This window comes from Idiotropiscis lumnitzeri, chromosome 13 (assembly GCF_059441095.1).
Source record: "Idiotropiscis lumnitzeri isolate Australia: NSW breed Sydney's pygmy pipehorse chromosome 13, RoL_Ilum_1.0, whole genome shotgun sequence".
Lineage (NCBI taxonomy): Eukaryota > Metazoa > Chordata > Actinopteri > Syngnathiformes > Syngnathidae > Idiotropiscis > Idiotropiscis lumnitzeri.
Genome location: NC_142403.1, coordinates 17,095,077 through 17,118,742, shown reverse-complemented (window position 1 = coordinate 17,118,742; position 23,666 = coordinate 17,095,077). Strand labels below are relative to the sequence as shown.

The 23,666-nt window shown below is 40.2% G+C and overlaps 4 protein-coding genes across 12 annotated transcripts in view; 3 read left to right on the top strand and 1 right to left on the bottom strand.

Moving 5' to 3' along the window:
• Nucleotides 1-1,038: 1,038 nt before the first annotated feature.
• Nucleotides 1,039-12,160, top strand: LOC148324786 (uncharacterized). Its single transcript, XM_088313727.1, has 5 exons — nt 1,039-1,225; nt 6,198-6,365; nt 7,355-7,858; nt 9,736-9,893; nt 10,763-12,160. The coding sequence occupies exons 1-5, from the start codon at nt 1,153-1,155 to the stop codon at nt 10,805-10,807; spliced, it is 948 nt and encodes a 315-aa protein (XP_088169853.1). The 5' UTR covers nt 1,039-1,152; the 3' UTR covers nt 10,808-12,160.
• Nucleotides 10,516-17,117, bottom strand: LOC148324785 (uncharacterized). Of its 4 annotated transcripts, none has more exons than XM_088313723.1 (12): nt 17,054-17,117; nt 16,570-16,647; nt 16,460-16,502; nt 16,198-16,355; nt 15,868-15,949; nt 15,675-15,789; nt 15,537-15,610; nt 15,075-15,151; nt 14,294-14,388; nt 14,147-14,214; nt 13,614-13,751; nt 10,516-12,965 (listed from the first exon to the last, which is right to left on the bottom strand). In XM_088313723.1, the coding sequence occupies exons 2-12, from the start codon at nt 16,633-16,635 to the stop codon at nt 12,826-12,828; spliced, it is 1,056 nt and encodes a 351-aa protein (XP_088169849.1). In that variant the 5' UTR covers nt 16,636-16,647; nt 17,054-17,117; the 3' UTR covers nt 10,516-12,825. The 4 variants fall into 4 exon arrangements, with proteins under 4 accessions (XP_088169849.1, XP_088169850.1, XP_088169852.1 ...); XM_088313724.1 differs by lacking the exon at nt 17,054-17,117 and adding an exon at nt 16,758-17,040; XM_088313726.1 differs by lacking the exon at nt 16,460-16,502 and having other exon boundaries at nt 16,198-16,282; nt 16,559-16,647; nt 17,054-17,087.
• A 235-nt stretch (nt 17,118-17,352) lies between these two features.
• Nucleotides 17,353-20,285, top strand: mmachc (metabolism of cobalamin associated C). The gene is made up of 5 exons (XM_088312400.1): nt 17,353-17,442; nt 17,554-17,751; nt 18,819-18,971; nt 19,135-19,311; nt 19,387-20,285. Exons 1-5 carry the CDS (start codon nt 17,353-17,355, stop codon nt 19,567-19,569), a joined length of 801 nt encoding a protein of 266 aa, XP_088168526.1. The 3' UTR covers nt 19,570-20,285.
• The window catches only part of echdc2 (enoyl CoA hydratase domain containing 2), a 36,854-nt gene continuing 32,634 nt past the window's right edge, over nt 19,447-23,666 (top strand). For all 6 annotated transcript variants that reach the window (XR_015846269.1, XR_015846268.1, XR_015846267.1 and 3 more), the window contains exon 1: nt 19,447-19,594. The gene's annotated coding sequence lies outside the window, so the exon portion shown is untranslated. The remainder of the gene's footprint in view (nt 19,595-23,666) is intronic.

Genomic DNA, 23,666 nt, shown 5'->3' with positions numbered 1-23,666 from the left:
CTGTAAATGACAGTGACATAGTTCCTGAACGCAACACGATTATGGAACGATTCTATTAAGCGTTCGCTGCGTTAAAGTGCTGTATTAATAGTAACCATGGATGTCAATCGGCCCGTGGACTGACTTTTTATGACAATCAGTTCATCGGTATGCGTTACAAAGTCATTACATATCTTAATGTTGTCCAAACGCAATGTCGTTTGGCTAAATTTACAGTCGCAGGTACAACAAAATTGGGGTGTAACTCAAAGTTTGTGTCATTAAAGGATAATAATAATAATACTACTAATAATAATAATAATAAATATGAAACACTAAACTACATGAGTGAAAAGTGAACATGGCAGTCAGGCACGTGTTATATAGCAGCAGAGTCCGGTATGTTTTACATAAAAAGGATTATACTTAAAAAAAATTGAATAAATGTCAGTGTTAGTATGAATTCGGTGTGGTAATGGATTGGGGGATTGTCCGCGAATCTGTACATTCTAGCCCTGATGGACCTGCTACTTGCCAGAGGACAATAGGTCAACATTAATAATAATCAGAATAAAAGTGGCATACGTTGTGAAGGGGTGAGCGAAATGCATTAACTTTATGGGCTTTGTAGTTCTAAAAAGTTCAGCCCATTAACTTGCTATAGATGACGGGCAGATCTGACACATTCAATATGGCGGACAGGCAACTATATCCTAGCAACGCAGCGACGAAGACGAGTCAAATCTTAACTACGGGACAACAGCGTCACTTCGTGGCCAAATATTAATATTACAAGACGAGTCATAAAAATTCAATGACTTGACACAAACGAAATAGACGTCTTTAAATAAATAAATAAATAACATAACAGCACTGTATAATACTTTTTGTTTTTAACGGATTAAGTCGGCTGAGTTGAGACTGATTTGACCTTTAGTGACAAGGCGTGAGCTCAGCGGGCTATTTTTGAACCGGGAACACGTGGCACTGTTTCTGGTAAACGAGAGTGAGAGCGAGAGAGCGAGAGAGAGAGAGAGAGAGAGAGAGAGAGAGAGATAGACCTCCGTTTCAGCCGCGAACACAAAACACAGTAGCAGATGCGGTGCACTACTGTACGCTAGTAACTGAGTGAGCGTGGATTACAGAACTTTAAAGATAAAAAAAAATACAAAGATGACGATGGCGGTTAGATTGTGTATTTACCTTGGTGCCTTGCTGCTGCTTGATGTGGGATCAGCTGATCATGGTAGGCGCCACTTTGTTATTTTGTTTTCTCTGAATAGATTGCAGTGGTGGGATGTAACGAAGTGCAAATGCTCACACTCATTTCCTCTTCGTCACATTGTTTGACCTCGGATAAGTAACGTTAACTTTGCCGAGCTGTCACTCAAGGGTAAAGGGACGTTAACCACTGTAAAAATACAGTAAAACTGCTTACCGCCTTAAAAAAAAAAAGTCGACCTTTTCTTTTTTTAATTGTTGTTATTGTTGGGGAGTGTAACGCCAACTCAGGGTTATATATGCCCCCCCAAAAAAAATTCGGGGGTTATAAAAGAAAAAAAATATCCAATACGTTTTAATGCCCGTCAATCATACACAGATTTCCATTAATTGCGAGGCGGCCTGACCTCTGGACTTGTAATAATAGCAATGTATATAAAATCAATTTTCCCCATAGAAATGAATTGCGATGACACTAAACCGTTCCCGCTCCCAAAAACAGTAAAGCATTTTTGTTGTTTTTAATACAGTAAAAACAAACAGCATTGCATTGTATGAAAAAAGTGCAACTCCTGTACTGTAGTCATGTGGTGCATGTTGTGTGCATTTAAGGGGCGTGGCCCTACGAGTGACATCCTTGGTGTTGGCTGGAGTCATTCCTAATGTTCTCATTTTTTATTTTTGTATTTGACAATTTGTCCCGTTCAGTAAACGTCTGAAAGCGAATCACTACAATGGTGCATTTTAAGCTTGGTTATGACTTAAATTTTAGCCCAAAACACAAAGCCAAAAAAAAATAAAAATAATCCAACATCTTATTTGGGCCAAGGTACTACTGTTAGCATATCTTTTTGGAAATAATTTGCCTCAGAGTTGAAAATTTCATCTCAGGTTTACTGAAGATCTTGGCGTGATGTTACTAAATATAGTTCTTTGCCTCGATCATTAATTTCTCACTTTTGTCTTTCACACATTTCCCCCCTCCTCTTCCTCTTTCGGCACACTTATTACACACAGCCTGCATGTTCACACTTTCCCCACCATCGATCGTTCAGTTCTGCGATGAAAGTTCTCGCTCATTGTCTGTCAGTGGATAAGGAAAGCACACAGCGAGGCATAAAGACATCTCCAACATCGTCACACTTAATTGGGCCCCTGTCGTAGGTGACTGTAGACCGTGTGTGGACTTTCCGCTGACAGTGTTTTAAAGTGGCCTCTTGACTTTGTCATGCTGGGTATTATCAGATTATAACGAGTTCTAGTCGAGCTATAGTGGGCACAAAAATCCAGCCAGGAAACACTTCATCAAGTAATTACAAGACTCCGACACATGCAGAGAAGGCAGTTAATTAACGCTCTTCACATCTCACACATTACGCTATTTTAGTCCAGATGGAAGAAGAAAAAGTTCCTGCGTGTTATATGATTGTTTAAAAAAAAAAAATGACAGTCGACATAGCAAGGTGAAAGGTATAAAAGCTTGACATTTGCCACACGGTCAATTTTCTACAGAAGGTCCTGCTTTTTATTATCGTGTCAGTCCATTCTTTTATTGTAGTCCAGACAGAAGTAAATATTTCAGCGTGTTATATGATTGTTTGCCTGACTAACATTTGCATGTTTATATCAAAAGAGAAGTTGGGAACAAATGATCCCATTTTACTCCTGAAGATTTTGTGCTTACACTGTTATTGGTAACTGTTTATATTTGCCAGTATCACCGGAAGAAAATCTGCACCACCATGTAGGTATTATTTGGGTGCTAAGCAGTGTTGTGTACTGAACAGCCACTACTCGCCAGAAATTCCTGTAGCTCCTTCAAAGTTGCTGTTGGGATCTCATGACACACAAAAAATGGGCATTTAAACAGGGGTGTGTAGACTTTTTATACCCACCCCAAAATCTGAAAAAAAGAAGGCTTCATTTGCATGTCGGATCCTAGCCCTAAACCCAAATGGAACTTGTGTCCCAAAGGGAGGCGATGAACCAGAGATGCCCTCGCAATCGAACACATTTCAAGACTGTTTGTATTGCAAAGTCAAGCCGATTTTTACCCAATCTCACATTATATACTAGATTGTTTCCTCGTGCTTTTTTTTTTTTGAGCAGACACAAAAGGTCCCGGAGACGATCATAATGTTCATTATAGGGTGACATATTGGAGCGGATGGGAAAATGACAGACTAGAGCCAGTTTGAGGTCAGTCAGTTGGCGATGATGAGAAAAAAAAAGCACGTTAGCCATGTCAGGGAAAATCTCTTCAAATACAAAATGGTAACATGCTACCAAAAGAGGGAAAACATAACGACTGATTGAAGCTTTAAAACGTCTGACCCACTTTTTAGGGGAAATAGTGGCATAAATGTCACGCAATTGAGTCCATCTGCATGTGATGTTTGACAAGAAAGAGCACAGTGACGTTATAGAATGCTATGTTAGCTTATCGTGCTAGCGACATTGCCTCCTGCCCCAAAGTCAGCTGTGATAGGCTCCAGGTCTACAGCAAAATTAATGACAGTCATGGAACTTGTTTACACATGCATTATGGTTAACTCATTTACTGCCATTGACGGCTTACGACGTCAAAAATATTTTTTTTTACTTGGCTGGTAGTGAGTGAGTTAAGAAAGTAAAAAAAAAAAATCATTGCCAGTACATTTCCTGATGGTGAGATAAGGTACTAAATATGGTAGGACAGACTTCCTGCTTTGAGGATTGCAGGAGCAGGTTACTACATGTCGAGTCTCATGTAAACCAACTGGAAGTTGCAGCACGTGTGTAACAGTGCTTCTCTGTACTGTATGACCCCACTCTGCACACATGAACGGAGCATAAGATATACAAAAATTCAAAAGTCTCATAGAGTATCAGAGTCAAGTCGCTGCACAAGGCCGGTATTATACAGCGCGGCACCTCTGTCTATTTACGTGCACGGTGAGGTGGGAACACGTTACATTTATTTTGTTGCAATTTCTGAAGGAACTTTTTGAATAAAGTCTACTTGATACTTATTTTGAAAACTAAATACTGCTTTTGCTTTATTACACTGAGCTACATTCTGCTTGTTATGAAATGCGCTATACAAATAAAGTTGTATATTATTTTCTTGTATTAGCATTTTTTTAATCAGAGATGGCTTTATGTGTCCCTAAATGTATTTTTGAGGCCTGGCACATTTATTTTTAAGTTTGACCTATAAAAGCTTGCACGATACAGATTTGATCATGCGTTGTAAATTGTAGCAGTAACATTTTAGAAGAAAAAAAAACACCTGCTCCATTGCTTAACCTAACAATTAATTTATAAAGATTACTAAATTCATGACTACGTAATGAATACAATTATAATTTTTTTTATTAATCACAATTATTTTAGTAATAAAAAATTGAAATACCGATTAATGAAATAATTATTTTTGTTGGTTACAAAACAAAAAACAAAAATATAGATGGAAATAAAATTAAGACACATTTATTTTATGTTTTATCTTTAAATAAAAAAAAAAAATAAAGAAAACATTTGAGCAGCGATCCTCCAAGTCTCCACGAAAGAATCAGTTGCATTTAACTTTTAACATCATAACAATTGCATTTAATATTTAGGAACTGTTACTAATCTTGATGGTAGCTGCGACTGAGTAATAATATAAATAATTATTCATGAATTAAGCTAAAAATATCTTTAACAATATGGACAATTCCTAGTGAATGTTGCTGAAAATAAATTCTATTGCACACACTGATGAACTGTGCATGTGTGAGTGATTGTTGAGGTAATGAAAGGCATTGTGCTAATGAGCTAGCCAGCACTAATGACATTACGTTACATCAGCGTTCTGGTTTGCCTCAAAAGGATGTTGAGAAGGAGAACAAAATTTGTTAAACTGATCAAGAGCAATGGAAAAGGGAAGCCGAGTTCACTCAATAAGCAAATTAAAGCCAAGAAGGACATGATTAGTTAAAGGCGTAGCGTTCAATTGCTAGAATTCAATATTGAAAAAAATGTTGGACGAAAGAGCGGGCGAATATAACCTAACAGGGAGAAGAATTTTTTTTTTTTTAACTGAGCTTTTGTACTGCCATGAAAAACAGGTGCAGTTCATGGGGTAAAAATATGGAATCATTCATCAAAGTAAAAGTGTTATTCATTAAAAAACAAAGGTTAAGTATGCATTTTTTGGACTATTATAAGATCTGAGTTTCTTGTTTTTGTAAAACAAAAAATTAACATGATCTAAGTCGATATTAATGCTTTTGGGTTCCGATTTTTGTACGTATTGTTTGTGTAGGCATATTATTAGAAGAAGCGCTTCAGTCGTAACCTTTTCACTCATCTGTTAATTTTTTTTCCCATGTTCGTTCTTGATGCTTTGACTTATGATTCATGATGCTTTCATTGTGATTGTGACGTACTCATCAACATAAAAATACTATCGCCAGTATCTCCAGTGAAGCATGGCGGCAATTTTCCTTTCAGCAGCTTAAGTTTGAACGCGATTGGTTATTGCTGAAAACAGCCACCTCCCCTGTTCTCAGAGGATGTGAGCACTTGTGCAACTCAATTATTTCCGCTGTTTTCACTTCCTTTGTCGGAAACCCCCAAAAAAACTCAATTGTGTTGCAGGTTATAGGCAACATGGTGGAGACATTTTCAAATGATTTATCTAAAAAAATAATACACTTGAGCAGGGGTGTGTAGACTTTTTTTTTCATAGCCCTGTATCTCATGTTGATATTAAGTATTTATAAATAGCGGAAAATGTATCATGTGTATTGATGTAATCGTCAATGTCGTAGCTGCAAATATCACCCCAGCGTCGTTTTTACAAGGACTTAAAATACACTCACACAGCTTTCACCGACTATGCAACTTTTCCTTCCACATGTAACACAAACTTGTAATCGTGATGCTTTTGGTCGGTGCCTAGACTGCATTTTAGCAAACGGGTTTGCCCACAACACCAAATAACCATTAATCAAGCTTGGCTCCGCTTGCAGGTAATGAGCACACTGTCCAGCCAGCACCAGAACGCGACCTGGATCTCACCAGCAACCCGCCGCCCATTATTGCTCCAAAGAGCTCCAACTCCACTTCCTCTACTGGCAACAGTACGACAACAGATTGGGAAGTCGCCATTGCGACGCCACAACCAAGCAGAGGGAACGGTGAGTGTGGAGATTTATGAACGGCATGCACTATGGGAAGTCATTAGCGGGGCTTTATTTGCTCATTAACGTGCGCCGCCCAGGAGGTCGACACATGGTGATAAGCTGATGAAGTTCCACCAAGTGCAACGAGGAAACATATAGTGACAACTATAGGGCAAGAAATGGAAAAAGTTATTTTCCCCTTTAAAAGTCTCTAAAATTAAACACCTCATAATGACAACGTGGTGGCTGTGACCTCAACTCACATCACAAAAAGATCATGATTCGTTTAAAAAAAAGGGGCTTCAAACTGTTCACTGCCACTCCCAGTCGAAGTTTACTTCACTAAAAACATAAAACAGAGAATTACACTTTGTGTACTTAAAACAAGCGCATAGCTTTGTTTTATGGCAGTCTGTTTAGCGTAATGCTAACAAAAAAGGCATAATGCCATAGACGGGCTAACATATAGCATTGATCTTGCGGCGGTATAACCCTTTAAGCCACGGATATTTGAACACAAAACATGGAGCAACACATGTAGACAGACAATTTAAGAATATCCACAGGTATATATAAATGTTGATTATCGTATTTTCCGGTCTATAAGCCACTACTTTTTTCCTAGATTTTGAACCATGCGGCTAATACAACAGTGCGGCGGCTTTTTTGTGGATTTTTCTTTCAACGATAGGGGCGCTCTATAGTTCAGAAAATACGCTAAATAAATAAAAAAATGTTTTCTCTTGGGTGCGCGGGTGCGCCCTATAGTCCGGAAAATACGGTGATTAAATGTAAAGTAAATACACAAAGCCCCCCCCCCCCCAAAAAAAAAAAGCGTTCATGCTTTACGCAGCCGCGGGAGAAATATGGGTGAGAAAAATATCATCCATTTTTGAATAAGGAAGTACAACACTACAAATGATTTCTGGATGCATGGAAAATACAAGAAATAGCCACAAAAATGCAATCTATTCATTTAAAAATAACACAACGTTTTTTGATAGGCACCGACATGGAGCGAACCTCAACGACAGCCATCCCAGAAAGATCTATCAACCTGACCGACGTCATGACACCAAAGCCTTCTGTCCCCACCACGTTCACCGCCCAAGCCCCCATCACATATCATCCCAGTACTTCAAGCAAAACCCACGCCGACACTACTTCACGCCAGTCGTCGGACTCGCTTCCTGTTACCGCCACGCCAGCTCCCGTGGAAACGCATCCTCCCGCATTGTCCCCCTTGTCTAGCACCACCTCGCATAAAACGACCACGACGACTCAGCAATCTACCACTGGCACGCCCACCACCACCACCACCACCACGAACCGCGCAACAACCAGCTCCTCCAGAGAGACCTCCACCTCTCAGACGACGACTCTCACGTCACCGCAGCGGACCTCCAGCGAAGCCCCCTTGCAGACCTCCGTTGCCCCACCGAGTCTCACGTCCACGCAAACCAAACTGCATCCAGACACCCCGTCGCAGCTCAACGTAAAGGGCGACAGTAAGTACAGTACTAAAGTCTACTTTCAATTAGGGCCCAACCAATAGGGATTTTCTTTCAGGCTAAAACCGATTTTAAAATTTGGCAGACTAAAATTCCGTTAACTGATTAACTGCGTAAACTTCACTTCATCAGAGAAAAAAAAAAATACATTTAATTTTAAATGAAAGTGAACAAAAGCGTTACAACAATATATCTGTCTTTGAAAAACCACAGTATTTCGAAAATAAAACATTAACAAGGTTTATTCATTTAATTTTTTTCAAGTTCGTCGGGCCGAATGAAAACTTTTAACGGGCCGCATGTGGCCCCCGGGCCGTAGTTTACCCACACCTGGTCTAGATAAAGGTCCATTTGGCTTCTCTCAGCCAAAACTCAGCTGGGTTAGGCACTACCCCACTTGTCCTAAATGCAAAACAGCCACTGAGTGTTTTCTAAATATGTCCTCGACTTTTCCCTGTTTGGATGATGACCGAGGCTAAACTGGCCACAGAACAAAAGCAACGCTGTTCCTTTGTTTACTTCGACACAAGCCAGCTCTTTTCTCCTTCTTCTACACACAAGTAACTGTCGCCACCAGGCCGTCCTGAGTGGTCCCTCTGTTTGGAGAGTCATGGGACTCGTGTTCCGTAGCTCTTTATCTGCCCGCTCAATTATTTAGAGACGCGTCGCGGCGTTCTCGATCCACTGTGGGAGCGTGCCGCCCTATTCATTTTATCTTTCCATCTGCCTGCCGGAGAATTTTCTAGGACATCGGCAAAAAAAAAAAAAAAAAAAACTCACATGATTGCTGCTTTTCTGGCGGTGTGGTTTTATTAGTCCACACTTGGCGCTTTGCCTTTTTCCATGAGGCAGAGAAAGAGGGATGACTCGTTCCTCTGTGGTTGTTTTTGCTTGATGATGTGAAAACCGTTGAGCTGGCAAAACAGTGCTCCATAGCAACGTGTGTAGATAGCAGCAGCAGGCTGTGCTTTTTGGGTACCTGGGCCTTGAGAGGGGACTTTCCCGACTTCATCCACCTCTTAAAACTATCTGGTCACAATTATAAAATAGAAATTAATAGAAAAAGCAATTTAACAGCACATAGTTGAGCCACGTACGTGATCTGAAGCCATTCAGGATCAATAATTATCTGCTTATAAGCAAATAAAAATAAAAATAATAATTTGTTTAATTCACCAGGTAAGGTAATTTTTCATGAATTAAAGAGTGCAGAAACTCCAGAAGTGTTTAACTTGTCGGAGTCGACTGTGACGTGTTGCTCTGACCAACCAATCAGAGGACAGAAAAATGCTGACATCATCAATAGCCAGGGTGAAGATTAAATTTGCTAAAATTAAGAAAATCTTAAATACATTTGAAACTTTGACATTTTTAAAAATGCATAATGTTACATAATATGAAAATAATACATTTTAAAATATATTTAAACATAATAACAAATGAAAATGATTAACATTTTATTCCGATTAAGGTGATTACATTTGAAATTAAAATGAGTGAATTTTGAAGTGTCTCAAATGTTTTTTTTTTTAATTAAAACGAGTCCCAGAGATTTAGGAAAAAAGATCCAATAAAATGTGTGTTGTAAAAATTGTGTTTTTTCTCTTCTTCCAAAAATTTTGCAATTGTGCTCGCGAATAATTTCAATCTGAATTAAAATGGTTTAATTTTAAATCAAATTGTAACGTTTGAAATAAAGTAAAATGAATATGTCGGAAATGAGTAAAATGCAATTCAAGTCAAATTTATTTTAAATTGAAACAATTTGAATGTAACTGTCATTATGTCCGGTAGGCAGCGCACACTTTTTTTTGTACCTTTTATGAAGTGAAAAGCTCCAACACGTGCCTTGTGCCCTTCTGGTCCCACTTCAGCCGTCATGGTCCACGACTCCCCGACGCTGGATCCCCTGCTGGCCGGCTTGGTGTCGGCCTTCATCATCAGCGCTGCCGTCATCACCTTGCTCCTCTTCCTCAAACTGCGACGACGAGACAACAGGCCGGAATTCCGCCGGCTACAAGACTTGCCCATGGTGAGAGAAATGGATTTTTCAAAATTCAAGTTCCAATGCAATTTGAGGAATGTTTTATTTTGAAAAACAAACATGAGAAGTCATTTTTGTCAGATCTCAGACAAATTATTTTGAAACTAAATATTTCCTGTGCCTACATTGCAACACCATTGGATTTGGAAAATCATTTATATTTTCCATGTTCGCCGTTCGAAATTTGAATGATTTTCAAAATAAAAGTCTAACCGCCATTACATTTTAAAAATCAAGCACTCGAAAGGAACTATTCTTAGCATTAAAACTAAATTGAATTTCACAATAAAAGGCCCAACGACATTGAATATGAAAATCATTTTATTTTGAAAGGTTAGCACCAGAAACAAATATTTCAAAATGAAGCTTTTTTAAAAGTTAAGTCCCAACATTATCGGATAAGGATTTTTTTTTTTGAAAGGCAATAACCACAAACAAAAATATTTCCTTTGTCTGCATTTCAAAATAAAATAAATTACAAAATTAAAATCTCAACGCTATCAGCTTTGGAAAATCATTTTATTTTGAAAGACAAACAATGAAAATTAAAAATGTCATGTGCCAGAACTTCAAAGTAAAATCGCTTTCAAAATAAAACTCCCAACAACGCTGGATTTGGAAACTGGTTTTATTTTGAAAGGCCAGCACTAAGAACAAAAATGTAAGCCTCTAAAATCAGAGTAAACTTTACAAACATGGCTTATTTCTGGGCTGAAATTATCTAGTTCTGCGCAAGTAAGTGATGGTTAATTGCTGACCGAAAGGAGAGCCAACTATTTACACCTGGCCATTAAAAAGTCAATTTTCTATTACGTCTCCTTTTATATTAACTGGCTTTTGTGTTTCTCCTCGTTTAGGACGACATGATGGAAGAAACACCTTTGTCTATGTACAGCTACTGATATGGATGCACAGCCAAACAATGACTTCCCCCCCTCCCCCAAACGCCGCCTTTCTTCAAGGGTAATATTTATCATGATGCAACCACCAGGTCCGTCTTATGACACCTGATCCTGAAGAATCCAGGTTTTGTGTGACCACATGATGTGGGTAGTTACAATTATATCCAGGTCTGATGGCGGCTCTGATGCATGGCACGCAGATGTCACCTATGTCAGGTTCCGTAGCAAACGTCACTTGCTGATTTGTATGCACAAAATGCACCCATTTCTCATTTCTCCATCTACCGTATTTCCTCCAATAGTGGCCCAGGTAAAAATCAAAATGACCTCCCGACAGGAAAAAAAGAGTACAAAGTGTGATTATCTCAGTTGACAGATGCCATTGGTCCCCCCACAGACAATAAGCAGTTGAACTCTGTCGCTAACCAAAACAGCAGGACCTACGGAAATCCTTCAATAGTCTCTCAGGTGAATTACAATGTGGAGTCTTACTCTATGTTGAGTTCAATCAGCAGTATTACGTGTTAGCTAGAATACAGCGCAACAATATTACTCCAAAAGTGTTTTTGTGCTGCTACTCATCTGCAGTGGAAATTCATCATCCTTGGCCACTATTTTGAGGACACACACAACTCTTATCATAAAATGCTTTTTAGATGACTCAAAGGTCCAAGAGGGGAACATAACAAAATAGCCCGATTATATGTTTAATGAGGTTGCACTTTATTTTCACTTTCTATGTTTGTTCTTGAGAAAAGTTGTTGTTTGTGCGGGCACGTTTTCGCTGTGCGCGCATATTTAAGTGTGTGTTTTAAATTAGTGTGTCTTCACGGGTTATTTAATGCACACGCTCGTCGGGCACAGCATTAGGTACACCTGTGCAAGCAATACAAGAGCTTCGTGGCACATTCACAAAGGTTGTGATGCTCTGACTTGATTGAGTGGGCGTACCTAATGAAGTGTCCAGTGTGTGTGTGTTCAAATACAGTACAGTGTTGTTAGTGTTGCTCTTTTTTTCTTTTTCCCTATTGCAGTCCAGGTGAGCGTGCCTTTTTAAACATTTACATGTCATTTCCACATGTGACGTGACCATACGACTGGAGCAGTGGCCTTTATGAAGTGTTCATACTGTAAATACTATTGTCGTTGAGTGCGTAGATTAATTTATGAAAATTCAAATAAAAGGCATTCCCCTTTGCGATGAATCCATGTGGAAATCCACATTTTAAATGGATGCGCTTGTGTTTGTTTATTGAGATGTCAAGCGCATCATTGTTGAATTGTGAGGCTTTGCTGGTCAATGTGGATGATGGACAATTATTATTCTTAGTATTAAAAGGTATTTGAAATGTATTTGGGTTTTCTCTCTTTACTGTCAAAGCCGTCAAATTTGGTATTTGTGTACACAGCAGTGTGAATGTACTCGTGTACATTCTGGCCTGCAATTAATGACTTAAAAGTGTGTATGGAGTGTGACTCTCCTTTCTCACATGTGAGGCCATTATATGCAAATGCAAATTTTAAATCAGAGATGGCTTAATGCGCCCATAAATGTATTGTAGACACTTATTTAAAAAAAAAAATCTTTACTGTTTTTCTACCACATCAGGTTTTTGAGATAGTTTCACTCTTACGGTATTTTCATTTTTTGCTTTTAATGGACTTTGAGCAATTCAGATTTTAACAATGCGTTTTAATACCTGTAGCAGAACCCAACCCTTAATTAAAAAATATTACTAAATATATTATATATTGTGTTATTTTTGTTATATTATTATTATTGTTCGTAATATGCGCAAAAAAAGAACAAAAAAAAAATGTAAAAAAAAAAAAAAGTTTAGCAGCACCTCTGATTAAAAAAAAAAAAATCTAAAAATTGGTTGGCCACAGTAGTGAACCCCGGTAGCAGGGTAACTCTTTTAAACAGCCGGGAAACCACAAACCGCAATTCCCTGCTGATAGACATCCCCAAACTGTTCCTCGTGCATTCCAATGACTGACCTCATAAAAAAAGAGGATCAGAAATCTGTCAGATTCAGGTCGGATCCTAATTCCGGGTTCACGTCATCGTCATCATCCAGGATGTCTTTGTCGACAAATTCCTCCTCGTCGAGGAAGTCACTCTTTACTCTGGACCGAACACTCCGATGCTCGTGAGCTGGCAGAAGAAGAAGAAGTTGTTAGTTAATGTGTGTGCGTGTGAGGTCAACCTTCGCTGCACTTGGGATTACGGTGGAAGGCTGGTGCCGCTTGTGTGTGTGCGTGTGTGTGGGGGTGTGTGTGTGTGTGTGTGTACCAAATGAAGCTAAATGATTCTGGGAACCATTTGGAGACTCCACTGGGATCTTGTGTTATAGAAAGCCCATACGCACACAGTTGCCCAAAATCACATTAACGATGGAATTAATCAACAATGCTGTGCCGCTCCACACGCAATGATTTAAAAAAATAAATAAATAAAAAAAGATTGTTCTGCCTTGATGGTGGTCTATGCTCTGCAGAATGTTATCCACTAACGCTCTCAACCCAAATTCCATTTATCAACTTTCTGCTTATCCTGCCCAGGGAAGTAGTGAGGTGGCACTTATCCCAGCTGACTTTTGGCGAAAGGCAGACGACGACGTTGACTTGTTGCCAGATTATCCACACTCACATTCACAACATCACAGCACGGCACCAGCTATCTGCAGAAAAGTCAGGCTAGATTTATGTTGTTTTGTCCCTTTTCACAACTAACTTTCTTCCGAAGAAATTTAAAAAGGCATTAAAATTCAAGGTTAGTGCCACAAAGGAATATTTGACTCACCCAGATCATCCAGCAGCGACAGATCTGAGCTGATTTCTGCCAGGCTCATTGTCGGGCTCAAGTCCTCCGAGTCTGAGTCCTGCTTGGCGTCTTCATCTTTGAGTGTTCTGCCGAGCCTGGGAGAGCCATCTGGGACAACTGAGTACAAAGCAAAGCATGGTCGAAACTAAAAAAGAAATATTGTGCAAAGGATTTAAAGGCTAAATTTACGCTGCATGTTTGAAATGAGACAAATTCAGATTTTTTTTTTTTTTTTTGGCTCATAATCTATTTATTTATTTATTTTCAGAAATCATGTCCTTGAGATGCTGGCCCCCTCTGCTAAAATCACAGATGGGCTCATAAAATATGCTAGTTCCGTTCCACGCATGAAATTTTAAAAAAATTATTATAAAATGTACTTTTGTAAAATATTTTAATACACGTGAACACCCATTAGAAAACACCCACTGTGTCACTTGAAATACAAGCAAATTGACAGTGCCCCCCCCCACAAAAAAAAAACCCGGCATTAAATGCAAAGTGGGTCTTACTGGCTGGTAGCACGGCTTGGCGCTCGCGCAGATGAATGACCTCGTCCTCAAGTTCTGACAAATTGGCACTGCAGTGACATTCAGAATTGCACGGCGGTGAATCAGAGCGCAAGCATCCAAAACGTGCAAAAGTAGACACACGTGTACCTGATGTGACGGACTTCCTTTTGCACAGACTCAAAGGCACTTTTGGCCAGATCTGTGCTGTGAGTTTTGTAGCGATTGGTCAGATCTTGAAGCATCTGCTTGAAAGAACACAGATAAAACACGGAACAAAGATTAAAAAAAAAAAAAAATTAATTAAAAAAATTCCACGCTGTTCAAAAACAATTCTCTCAAATGAAATAACTTGACATGAACGTACTTTTACTTTCATTAACACGAAAGGCAATGTTTAGTCACATTTTAAAACTCCCCAACTTCCATACAAGTGTTAAGTTAATAGTATTGCTCATACATTCCATGACTTGATGATTTTCCACTAGCAGACAAAAATCGTTTCAGTGCTCACTGACAAGAACTCTCAAAAATCTTTCATGTCATGCATGGTGGTTTCAAATTTTACCGCACATTTATCTAGAACATTTAAATTGGATCAAAAATCGTTTCATTTTGGAAGCTTCACTTTATTGCCTCTTTTTCTTTTGTCAGTATCTCTAATAAAACCGATCCACCAAGTTAATAGCATAGCTGTTTTGATATGGACACGGCTATAATTATTTTGGGAAAACTGCTAACCAGATTTAATGACTTTCTATGATTTTTGGGAAGTCCACACATCACTGCACCCGAATGACAGGACCTCATTCCGAACCAAAATAGCGATCCGTAGTAAGATGGCAATTTAAGAATAATGAATGTTATATGTTAAATTAGGCATTCACAAAAGTAAACCAACATAGCACACGAACAAACAAAATGGAAGCACCTCACTGCTATGCTGGCACTGTCGCCGGCTCTCTCTGGCCTCTTTCTCCTGGACCATCGTCGCCTCCTCTTGCCTCCCTTGTCCCGCAACACAGATGAAAAAAAAACAAAAAAAGTTCATAAAAGGACAGGGAGAGATGATGACGTTTTGGGCAAGACCGTGCCTCCACTTTTGCTTTGAAGGCCAACAATAGTGCTCAGTAGTGATGGGTAAATTAAACTTCAAATCTGCTTCATGAACCAGTTGTAGTATTTTTGGACTCCAGTAGATGGCACTCTCTTTTCAATATTGGGCTGAAAGCACACTGACTTGCCATTTTATAAAAACCTTTATTTAAACCAACAGTGCTATCTACAGGACTCAAAAAATACAACAACTGGTTCATGAAGCAATTTTGAAGCTACATTTTTCCATCACTGGTGCTCAGGACTTGTACAGTCCTGAAGATTTAATGTCACTCACTTAGTCGCGTTTTCAGCTTGTCTACCTCTTTGCAGAGGTGTTCCAGCTCCGCTCGGCATACCTTGGTGCTCCAGCTATGATAAGAGGAGGAAATGAAAGATTTTACAAGCGCTCTTGGGTGAAGACTTTTTAACACACCTTTCCTTGGGAACCGCGACTGCTCCATCATCACTCATCCCTTGCTCCATTCCTGAAAAGTCTGCTTTCTCACGTCTCCTTCCTCTCAGGTCTTCACGTAACCTGTCAACCTCCGCTGGAAGATACATTCTTGTTATGTATCGACTATTTATGCTCCTTCCGATGCTCATAACCGATTGTAATTTTGCGTTACCTTGCAGCGTCTGGATGTGAAATTGCTGAGACTGTTTCTCCGCTTCCATGTTGCTGAGTTTCCTGGTGAGTGACTCAATTTCCTTGAAAAAAAAAATGCATTGGTGGGACAAGGAAAGAAATGTGGAATTCTTTCCAATACAAGTGTTTCGAGTTCAACCAAAAAGGTTCTAGTGAAGAAATAGGCCTCAAATTGTAAACTTCAAACCAATTGGCCTATGCCTGAATATGTAGTGGTGCCTTGAGATACAAGTTGAATTTGTTCCATTTGGACGCCATTCGGCTATGCAGGTGAAATGCCGGGCAAGTGTAATCAATCTCACACAATCACCTGGTTCTGTGTTAGGAGCTGAGACTGAATAGAAGCTAAATCTGCCCACTGCACACCGGGACTGACAGGAAGAAGCTGCCGTGCACTAGGTGATGGAGCGCAAACGTCGTGGCGGTTAAAATCTGACTCATGAAACTTTTCCCTCGATGGAAATAACTCTGAAGAGAAGCAGACATATTGGTTGAAATCTCACCAACAATAATGACTGCACTCGGGGATTTCCTCCTTTTCTGTTTACACATATACAGGAAGTTTCACCCACCGTCTTCCCTTTTGCTGGAGTTCCCCAGCAAAGACAGCCTCCCCTAGGGAAACACTGAGCATTACAATTTTATTATATGGTAGTAAATGCAAAAAACACCTCCTACTCACTCTCATGTTGGCCACGCTGTCGTCAGCTGCAGAGAGGATGGAGCTCAGCTGGCGGTCCCAGTTCATCTTGGAGTTGATCTGCAAGGAAATAAAGAAAGCATCCCTTTAGTGATCAGTGTTTAAACAAGCAGGCTGACAAGTACGGTAACTTTACACTTCTGGGCCTGGATAACAGCTTTGACACTTGCCGGGAGATTCGATTACGACGGCACTCCTACTCAGGGATTGTTTTTTTTTTTTTTACACTGATAAGCACAAAATCCAGCACACGAACGTAAAATTAACCGATATTTTGTTCCCAGGCAAAATATGACAAAATGCCGGCTATTTGAGTTAGCAGACAGTGACAAAACAGACATTAATAACTATGTTGGCATAACGACATCAAATGTAAGACGACAAGAAGACGAGATGGTCATATAGAATATGTATAAATATGGCTGAAATCACTAATAAATAATGACAAAAAGTGTAAATATTACACCTAGCTTTGCCAGTCACTTTTAAATAAAGGAGCCTCGAGTCGCGCTTGTTGACGTCACGAACAAACCCCAAGGACCTCTGGGAACTGTAGTTGCAATTTGTGTCTATTTATGCTTTTAATACCATGGCAGTTGTAGTAAACGACTAACTTTTGAATTAATTATATTTTTGTTGCATTTATTTTTATTCCACACTGTGGATATTTCCCCTGTAACGTCTATTTTTTTTCGGTGTGTGATCACTGCGGGAAGAGAATACAATATCCCACAATGCCTTGTAGTGTTTACGTCACATAAAAAAATGGCGGCCTCTGCTGGCAACATGGAAACTGTAAAAAAAATACTCGAGGAGAGTCTTGTAAAACTCGGATTTGAAGTGTACACTTTGAAGGTATTTGTGCTCCAACGTCCAAATTATTCTCTTTGAGACTTCTTACTTTACATATCACCGCTGTGCCCCTGTGTTGTGTCGCTCTTGACAGCTTTTATGCTCTGTTTTCAGGTGGGTTGGTATAACTCCTTGTTACCTGCCAACCTGCGCCTGCCTTACCCAGATGACAGCTTGGCCGTTGTGCTGCTCAGCACTCCCGACATGTTCGAGCAAGCCTTCCTTCCTTTCATGGAGGAAAGAGGCTGCCAAGCAGTGTCTGACCCCATTGACCAATGTGTCAAACACTGTGTCACCTCTACTCTCGCTCAGGTTTGTGATATTTACATCCTGGAAATATGGTCATAATGTTGAATTTTATCATAGAAATGCTGTGAACCCTCAATCCGTGTGGGCTAGAAACCAGGACTCGATGCGAATAGCTTTTTAAAAAAGAAATAAATAATAGCGACATCCTCCAATTAAAAAAATGAATAATTAAATAAATAAACTTATTCAATGTACTTGTGATAGACAATTACTGATTTACACTGGGGGGAAAAAAGGTCTTAATTGAGAATGTTTTTGTCATTGTGTTAAAAACCGAGGCGTCACCGTGGTTGACTGGTTAGTATGAAGGCCTCACAATGCAGAGGTTGTGGGATCGATTCCCGCTCCATCCTTACTGTGTGATGTTTGCGTTTTCTTCGGGAACTGCGGTTTCCTCCTGCAGTCCAAAACATGCATGATTGGTTGATTGAACACTCAAAATTTTCCCTTGGTGTGAGTGTGCGAGTGGATGGATGTTCGTCTTTCTGTGCACTGCGACTGGCTGGCAACCAGTTCAGGGTGTCCCCCGCCTACTCCCCGAAGATAGCTGGTATAGACTCCAACATGCCCGCAACGCTTGTGAGGAGAAGCGGTTAAGAGAAGGGATGTGTTAAATGAAATTTTACATAACGAAAGTATTCCTTGTAATTTCCGTGAATGCTCAAAAATTGAATACTTGTACTGGTATCAGTTTGAAAGAAAGTCACTCCAAACCCAAAATACTTTTATGTAATTTTTAATTCAGCGTAAAAAAAATAACCTTAAAAATAAATTGCTTACAGATGATAAGTGGTTGAGATAATAATTATAATAAATGGATGATTAGTCTCTGTCAAAACAGCTTTGAAGTACAAGGACACATTTTGCGTCAACGTTCTTTTTGTAATTGATTTAATCGAGTTATTCAATTGACCGTTGCAGCTCTAGAAAGTGCCCAAAAAATATGTGAATAGGTCCAATAAGAAGTATACAAGTTTATGAATTGATGAGTATTCATTATCGGAAATATTTGCCCCCCAAACCCTAATTGTTTCCCCCCTTTTTTTCTGTACGTCCTCTTTTGTCTGCAGAGCTTTCCCGGACAGAAGGTGGACGTGCGCTACGACTACGAGCTGTTACCCAGCAGGAAGCCCAAATTCTTAGCGCAGACCGCTGCGCATGTGTCAGGAGCGGCTTTCTACTACCAACAGTCTGACGTCAGTGACCAACCATGGGCTAACAAAGTAATCCTGATCTCTTTTTATATTTTACCTCGGCATTATTGTTGTAACCTGACTCGTGCCTTATTGACTTATGCTTACACCACACTTGTTTGTTAAATTTTGTAAATATTCCTGCCTGGGCGTAGCTTTGGTCTGACTCTTCACTCTCCTCTTTTGCCAACAGAAGATGTTCGGTGTGTGCGTGCATCCCAAACTGGGAGGCTGGTTCGCCATCAGAGCTCTGCTGGTGTTCCAAGACGTCAAAATGGATCCGGAGGAGCGACAGCCTGACCCTCCGGACTGTGTGCCCTCCAGGGAGGCCAGGATTCAGTTACTGGAAGATTTCAACTTGCGGTGGCAGGTACAGAGGCTTTGAAATGAAACGTTTCACATGGAACTTTTCATGTTCCCGTCATCACATTGTTTTTCGCCGTAGGACTGGAGCTATAGGAACATCATCACCCCTTCACAGACTTACTCCCCAAAACAGAGGGAGTATTTCTCCACACCACCTGCCGAGCGGTATGCTTTGCTCAGGAGTTGGGGTCTCCTGCCGGAGTTGGACAACGCCCCGTCTCACAGCTCGGGGGAAGACGCTCAGGTGAATGGGCACGGCTGAGGTGGAAAGATGCTACATTTCTGTGGTAGGTTTATTCATCAAGGCTAAGACAGACACTCGCAAAAACCGCTTATTGTCATTAGAGGCCTTTTATATATGCATTTATTTTTTTTATTGGTGGGAGTAATATTATGCAATTTGCCATGGATACTCTATTCATGAAAAAGTAGAGTTTCAAACAATATATAAATGACTACGTGTTCTGCAAAAATATCTGCATAGTGTACTAGTGGTTAGCACGTCTGCCTGGGCTGGGTTCGAATCTGGGCTATAACGTCCTGCGTGGAGTTAGCATGTTTTCCCTTTGCTTGGTTGCGCTTTCTCCGACTTCCTTCCACACATTTAAAACATGCACGTAAGATCATGTTAGGTTGGAAGCGCAAATCAAGGGGTTGAGGAAACCTCTTATTTATACATATTTAACTTTTTTTTTTTTTTAATTGTTGACACTACTTTAGAATTTTTTTTTTAATTTGTGGGTGGTTGCCATGCTATGGATGAAAACAAATGGACATCTTGAGAATAAATGTGTAAATAAAAATGTTTTTTTCTGGATTTATTTTTAATTTAGTATGCCTTTGTTTTTTATTAAATAATTGGTTAATTAATTATGAATAATACGATCCTGCAAATATATTTCCACGTTTCCGCCGCTAGGTGTCAGTATTGTAGCGCTGCCTTGAACGACTCTCACGCCACACAATCTATTCTGTAATACTATATGGACAATCTTTTTATAAATTGATTCCTATCCACGTTTGCACTTTTATTGTGCTTCTACTCTGCTCCTTATCTCTAATGAGCCTCTCTCACCTGAGCCCGTTCTCCGGCCCGTGCCATGAGGACTATCTCTGTACTGAATCAGCACTTGAGTGGAGTTAATTATACTCCCCCTGATACAGCATCGCCTCAGTCTTCCCACCTCCATCTCTTTCACATTTTGCTCATATTCTGTGTTATTCCAAGTTGCGTCAGATTTGTTCGCTTGTGAGCATCTGAGTGTGAGTAGTGGCCTACAGCGGCTCCCCGTGAGTGTTTTCATTTTGTATTTAGCGCTTCATTGGCTGGGATCGATCACATGACCTCGCGGTAAGGAGTCCTGTTTGCAAATATGGGCTACAATGTGTCTTTGCTATACAAGCACATCCTACAGTTTGAGAGTTTCAGCATTTAAAGCTCCAAGAAGAGCAAATTGGATAGAAATGTTGGTTGACAGAAATGCTGTTTGCAAAAAAAGCAACATTGCAGCTGCCGTGATTCAGATTTGGGTGTGCGGATGAAAAGAGCAGCGGGCAGAGGCAGAGAAAGCGCAGCAGAGTGGCGCTTTGATGAGTTGTGGTTGAGTAAAGCGGCGGCGGCCGCCCACGGGCCTCAGTCAGTCAGTTCACAAGTAGCCGGGGCAAAGGCCAGCGGCGTAGCAACGATGAGGACTGAGGAGGGGGAGGAACGCTTGAATGTAGCACACATTAATTTACGGTACGCTTCTTGTTATGTGGACTTTCAAACATTTTCAGTGCGCTTTTCTGTACATCGTCAGACTGAGAGATGTTGCTAACTGAAAAAATTTAAATTTCAAGATAAGGGTTAAAAGTCATTGATACTTGCAATTTATCTAGATATGTTAAGTTTCCTAATGTATTTTCTTTATTTTAATTTCTATTTTGTGAGAGAGAGAGAGAGAGAGAGTTAGAAATTAAAGCGCTTTGCTGAAATCAAGAGCTTTTGCAATCAAAAACAGGTCAAGTTGCATTTGAAGTTCGGGCATCTTTCTTTTCAGCTTTGCAATTCTTGCATCCCCAAAATGAGAATATTAAACTTGTGTATGTATTAAATCCAAAAGACACACGAATGTCATTTCTTCCCAGAGATCAACCGAATCATAATACAGTATATGCTGCCGTGCCAGCTTGCAGTCTCCGCATCTGCCCGATGGCCATCCCTGCATTAACACGCAAACACTGGATTCTCGTGGGCCGCCATTAGCGAGGCCGACAGATCAAGCGACGCTGATTGTTCACAGCAACAAGACGCTGGCGGCGACCTAGCCAAGAAGTCGGCATACACAAAGTATGACGAATAGGTCCCTGCGCCGGGGAAGGCAGCGTGCGAGTGTTTAGCGCTGATATGGAAATAGGATTACGCTTGTTATTCCTCCGAGGGCGACGACGACGCAACATCATTCACCTGGAACCCCCACCCCCACGCCCCACCCGACGTCCCTGTTAAAAAATAAAAAAAACACACAAATAAATAATACCATCAAAGGACAGAAACGATAAGGTTGCACTTGCATATTCCAGCGGTTTAGTTTTTACCTTTCAAGCTTCACTTCAGTTCTTATATACACTGTGTTCCAAATTATTATGTGTGGTTGATGAAAGTTAAAAAGGTTTTGGGACTTACTTAAAAACTCTTAATTCCACTTCTTGAAACCGCCTCTATCACGTCTACACAGTGGCGGGCTGTGCATTTCATACGTATGCCTTCTACTTAGTCCGACTCCGACCATCATTTATGACACCACGGCTGGAGAAATAACGAACAGAAAGACACTTACGCACTACCGAGCGAGTGTTGGACGACCTAAATTCTGACTTGAAAATGGCGTTGTAGCCTTCTCAGTGCGACAGACCGCAATGATATTGTCCCACGTTGTTTATATTTCACCATACAGTATGATTTATTTATGTTTATTTTTGGTCCATCCACACCAGACCACGCGAACTGTATTGACTGCGGAACCATTCAACTAGCGTTCAGCATTAGCGCGCCATTGGAGAAGGGACCACTTTCTCGACTCGTTTTGTGTTTGAGCGATTAGCTTTGGGCCCTTGCCAGCTGAATGCACACGTGGCTAATTCATAGCCGTGCATCAAGTATTACATCATCGCCAATGAATGCTCATGAAAATCTGCTACTTGTAGTATATCACGCCCCTCAATCCACCACACGTGCACTTTAGCTGTCATTTGCATAATCCGTCCTGTCGTTTCTTTTCTCTTCTTGCTGGTGCGTCATCCAGAAAAATTAAATAATAAAAAAAATAAATAAAACACGGCTAGTAAGGAGGGCCCGACTGATTAAAATTGGACCTGTCATTCAGAACAAAGTTGTGCAAGGAATTGATACGGATATCCTGATTTTACACACATACTAAAGTCACAGTTTGTTTAAAAAAAATACAATTAAAAAATTAAAATGTCATGCAATATGGTAAATATTTTTTTGTAATTAATCGCCGATTAATCGTTTTTTTTTTCTCTGCAAAAATCATCATCATCCTCAAAAAAGTCCATGTTGTCCCTTGTTGTAAGTGTACATACCTCAGCTGAAAGTTAAGAATTAATTGCTGAGTTCATTTGAACTAACTCTGCTGCTAAACAAACAGTAGTCCATCACATATTGGCTGCGGATCATTCCTGGGTGTACCTCGCTTCTCTCGCGAAAAGTCAACTGGCACAGTCTCCAGCTTGTCGAGGATCCCATCTGATAAAATGAAATGCAAATATCCTTTACGTTTCTATTTCAAATCTGGTGACAGGCAGGTTTTTTAGGACCCTAACGATGCAATTTTCCCAACACCGTGAAATATCGAAAGCGAGACGAGGTGCCCCGTTTGCTTTCGCGCCCCGCGTAATGCGAGAACACGTGAATTCATTAAGGCTCGCGATGACCCGCTCGGATGAGCCATTTAGCTTCAACACACACTCTTGAAGCACCTGCGGGAAGGGAAGCAAATTAGCATTTCAAATAGGGATCACTCTAGGCCAGGCCACTTCGTGTAGATGTGTGTGCGTATAACTACACACACACACACAAATGAAATGCTCACTCATGGCTGAGGTTGAAGTATTGACAAAACATTACGCCTACGTGCATACACGTTTAGGGAGAGAAAAAAAATCTAAATCCAGTGGAGAGGCTGAGTTTACCGCAGCTGGGAAGCTCTTGAATGTGACATAACACAAAGTACTCCCACAGCAGCAACAGTTTAAATCACACACTACTTTGATATGATCGAGCACAGCTCAGCTTTATTCCACGTGATGCTTTTTTCTTGTCAGTTTTCTTGCATACTGCAATGTTATTTTTGTGGA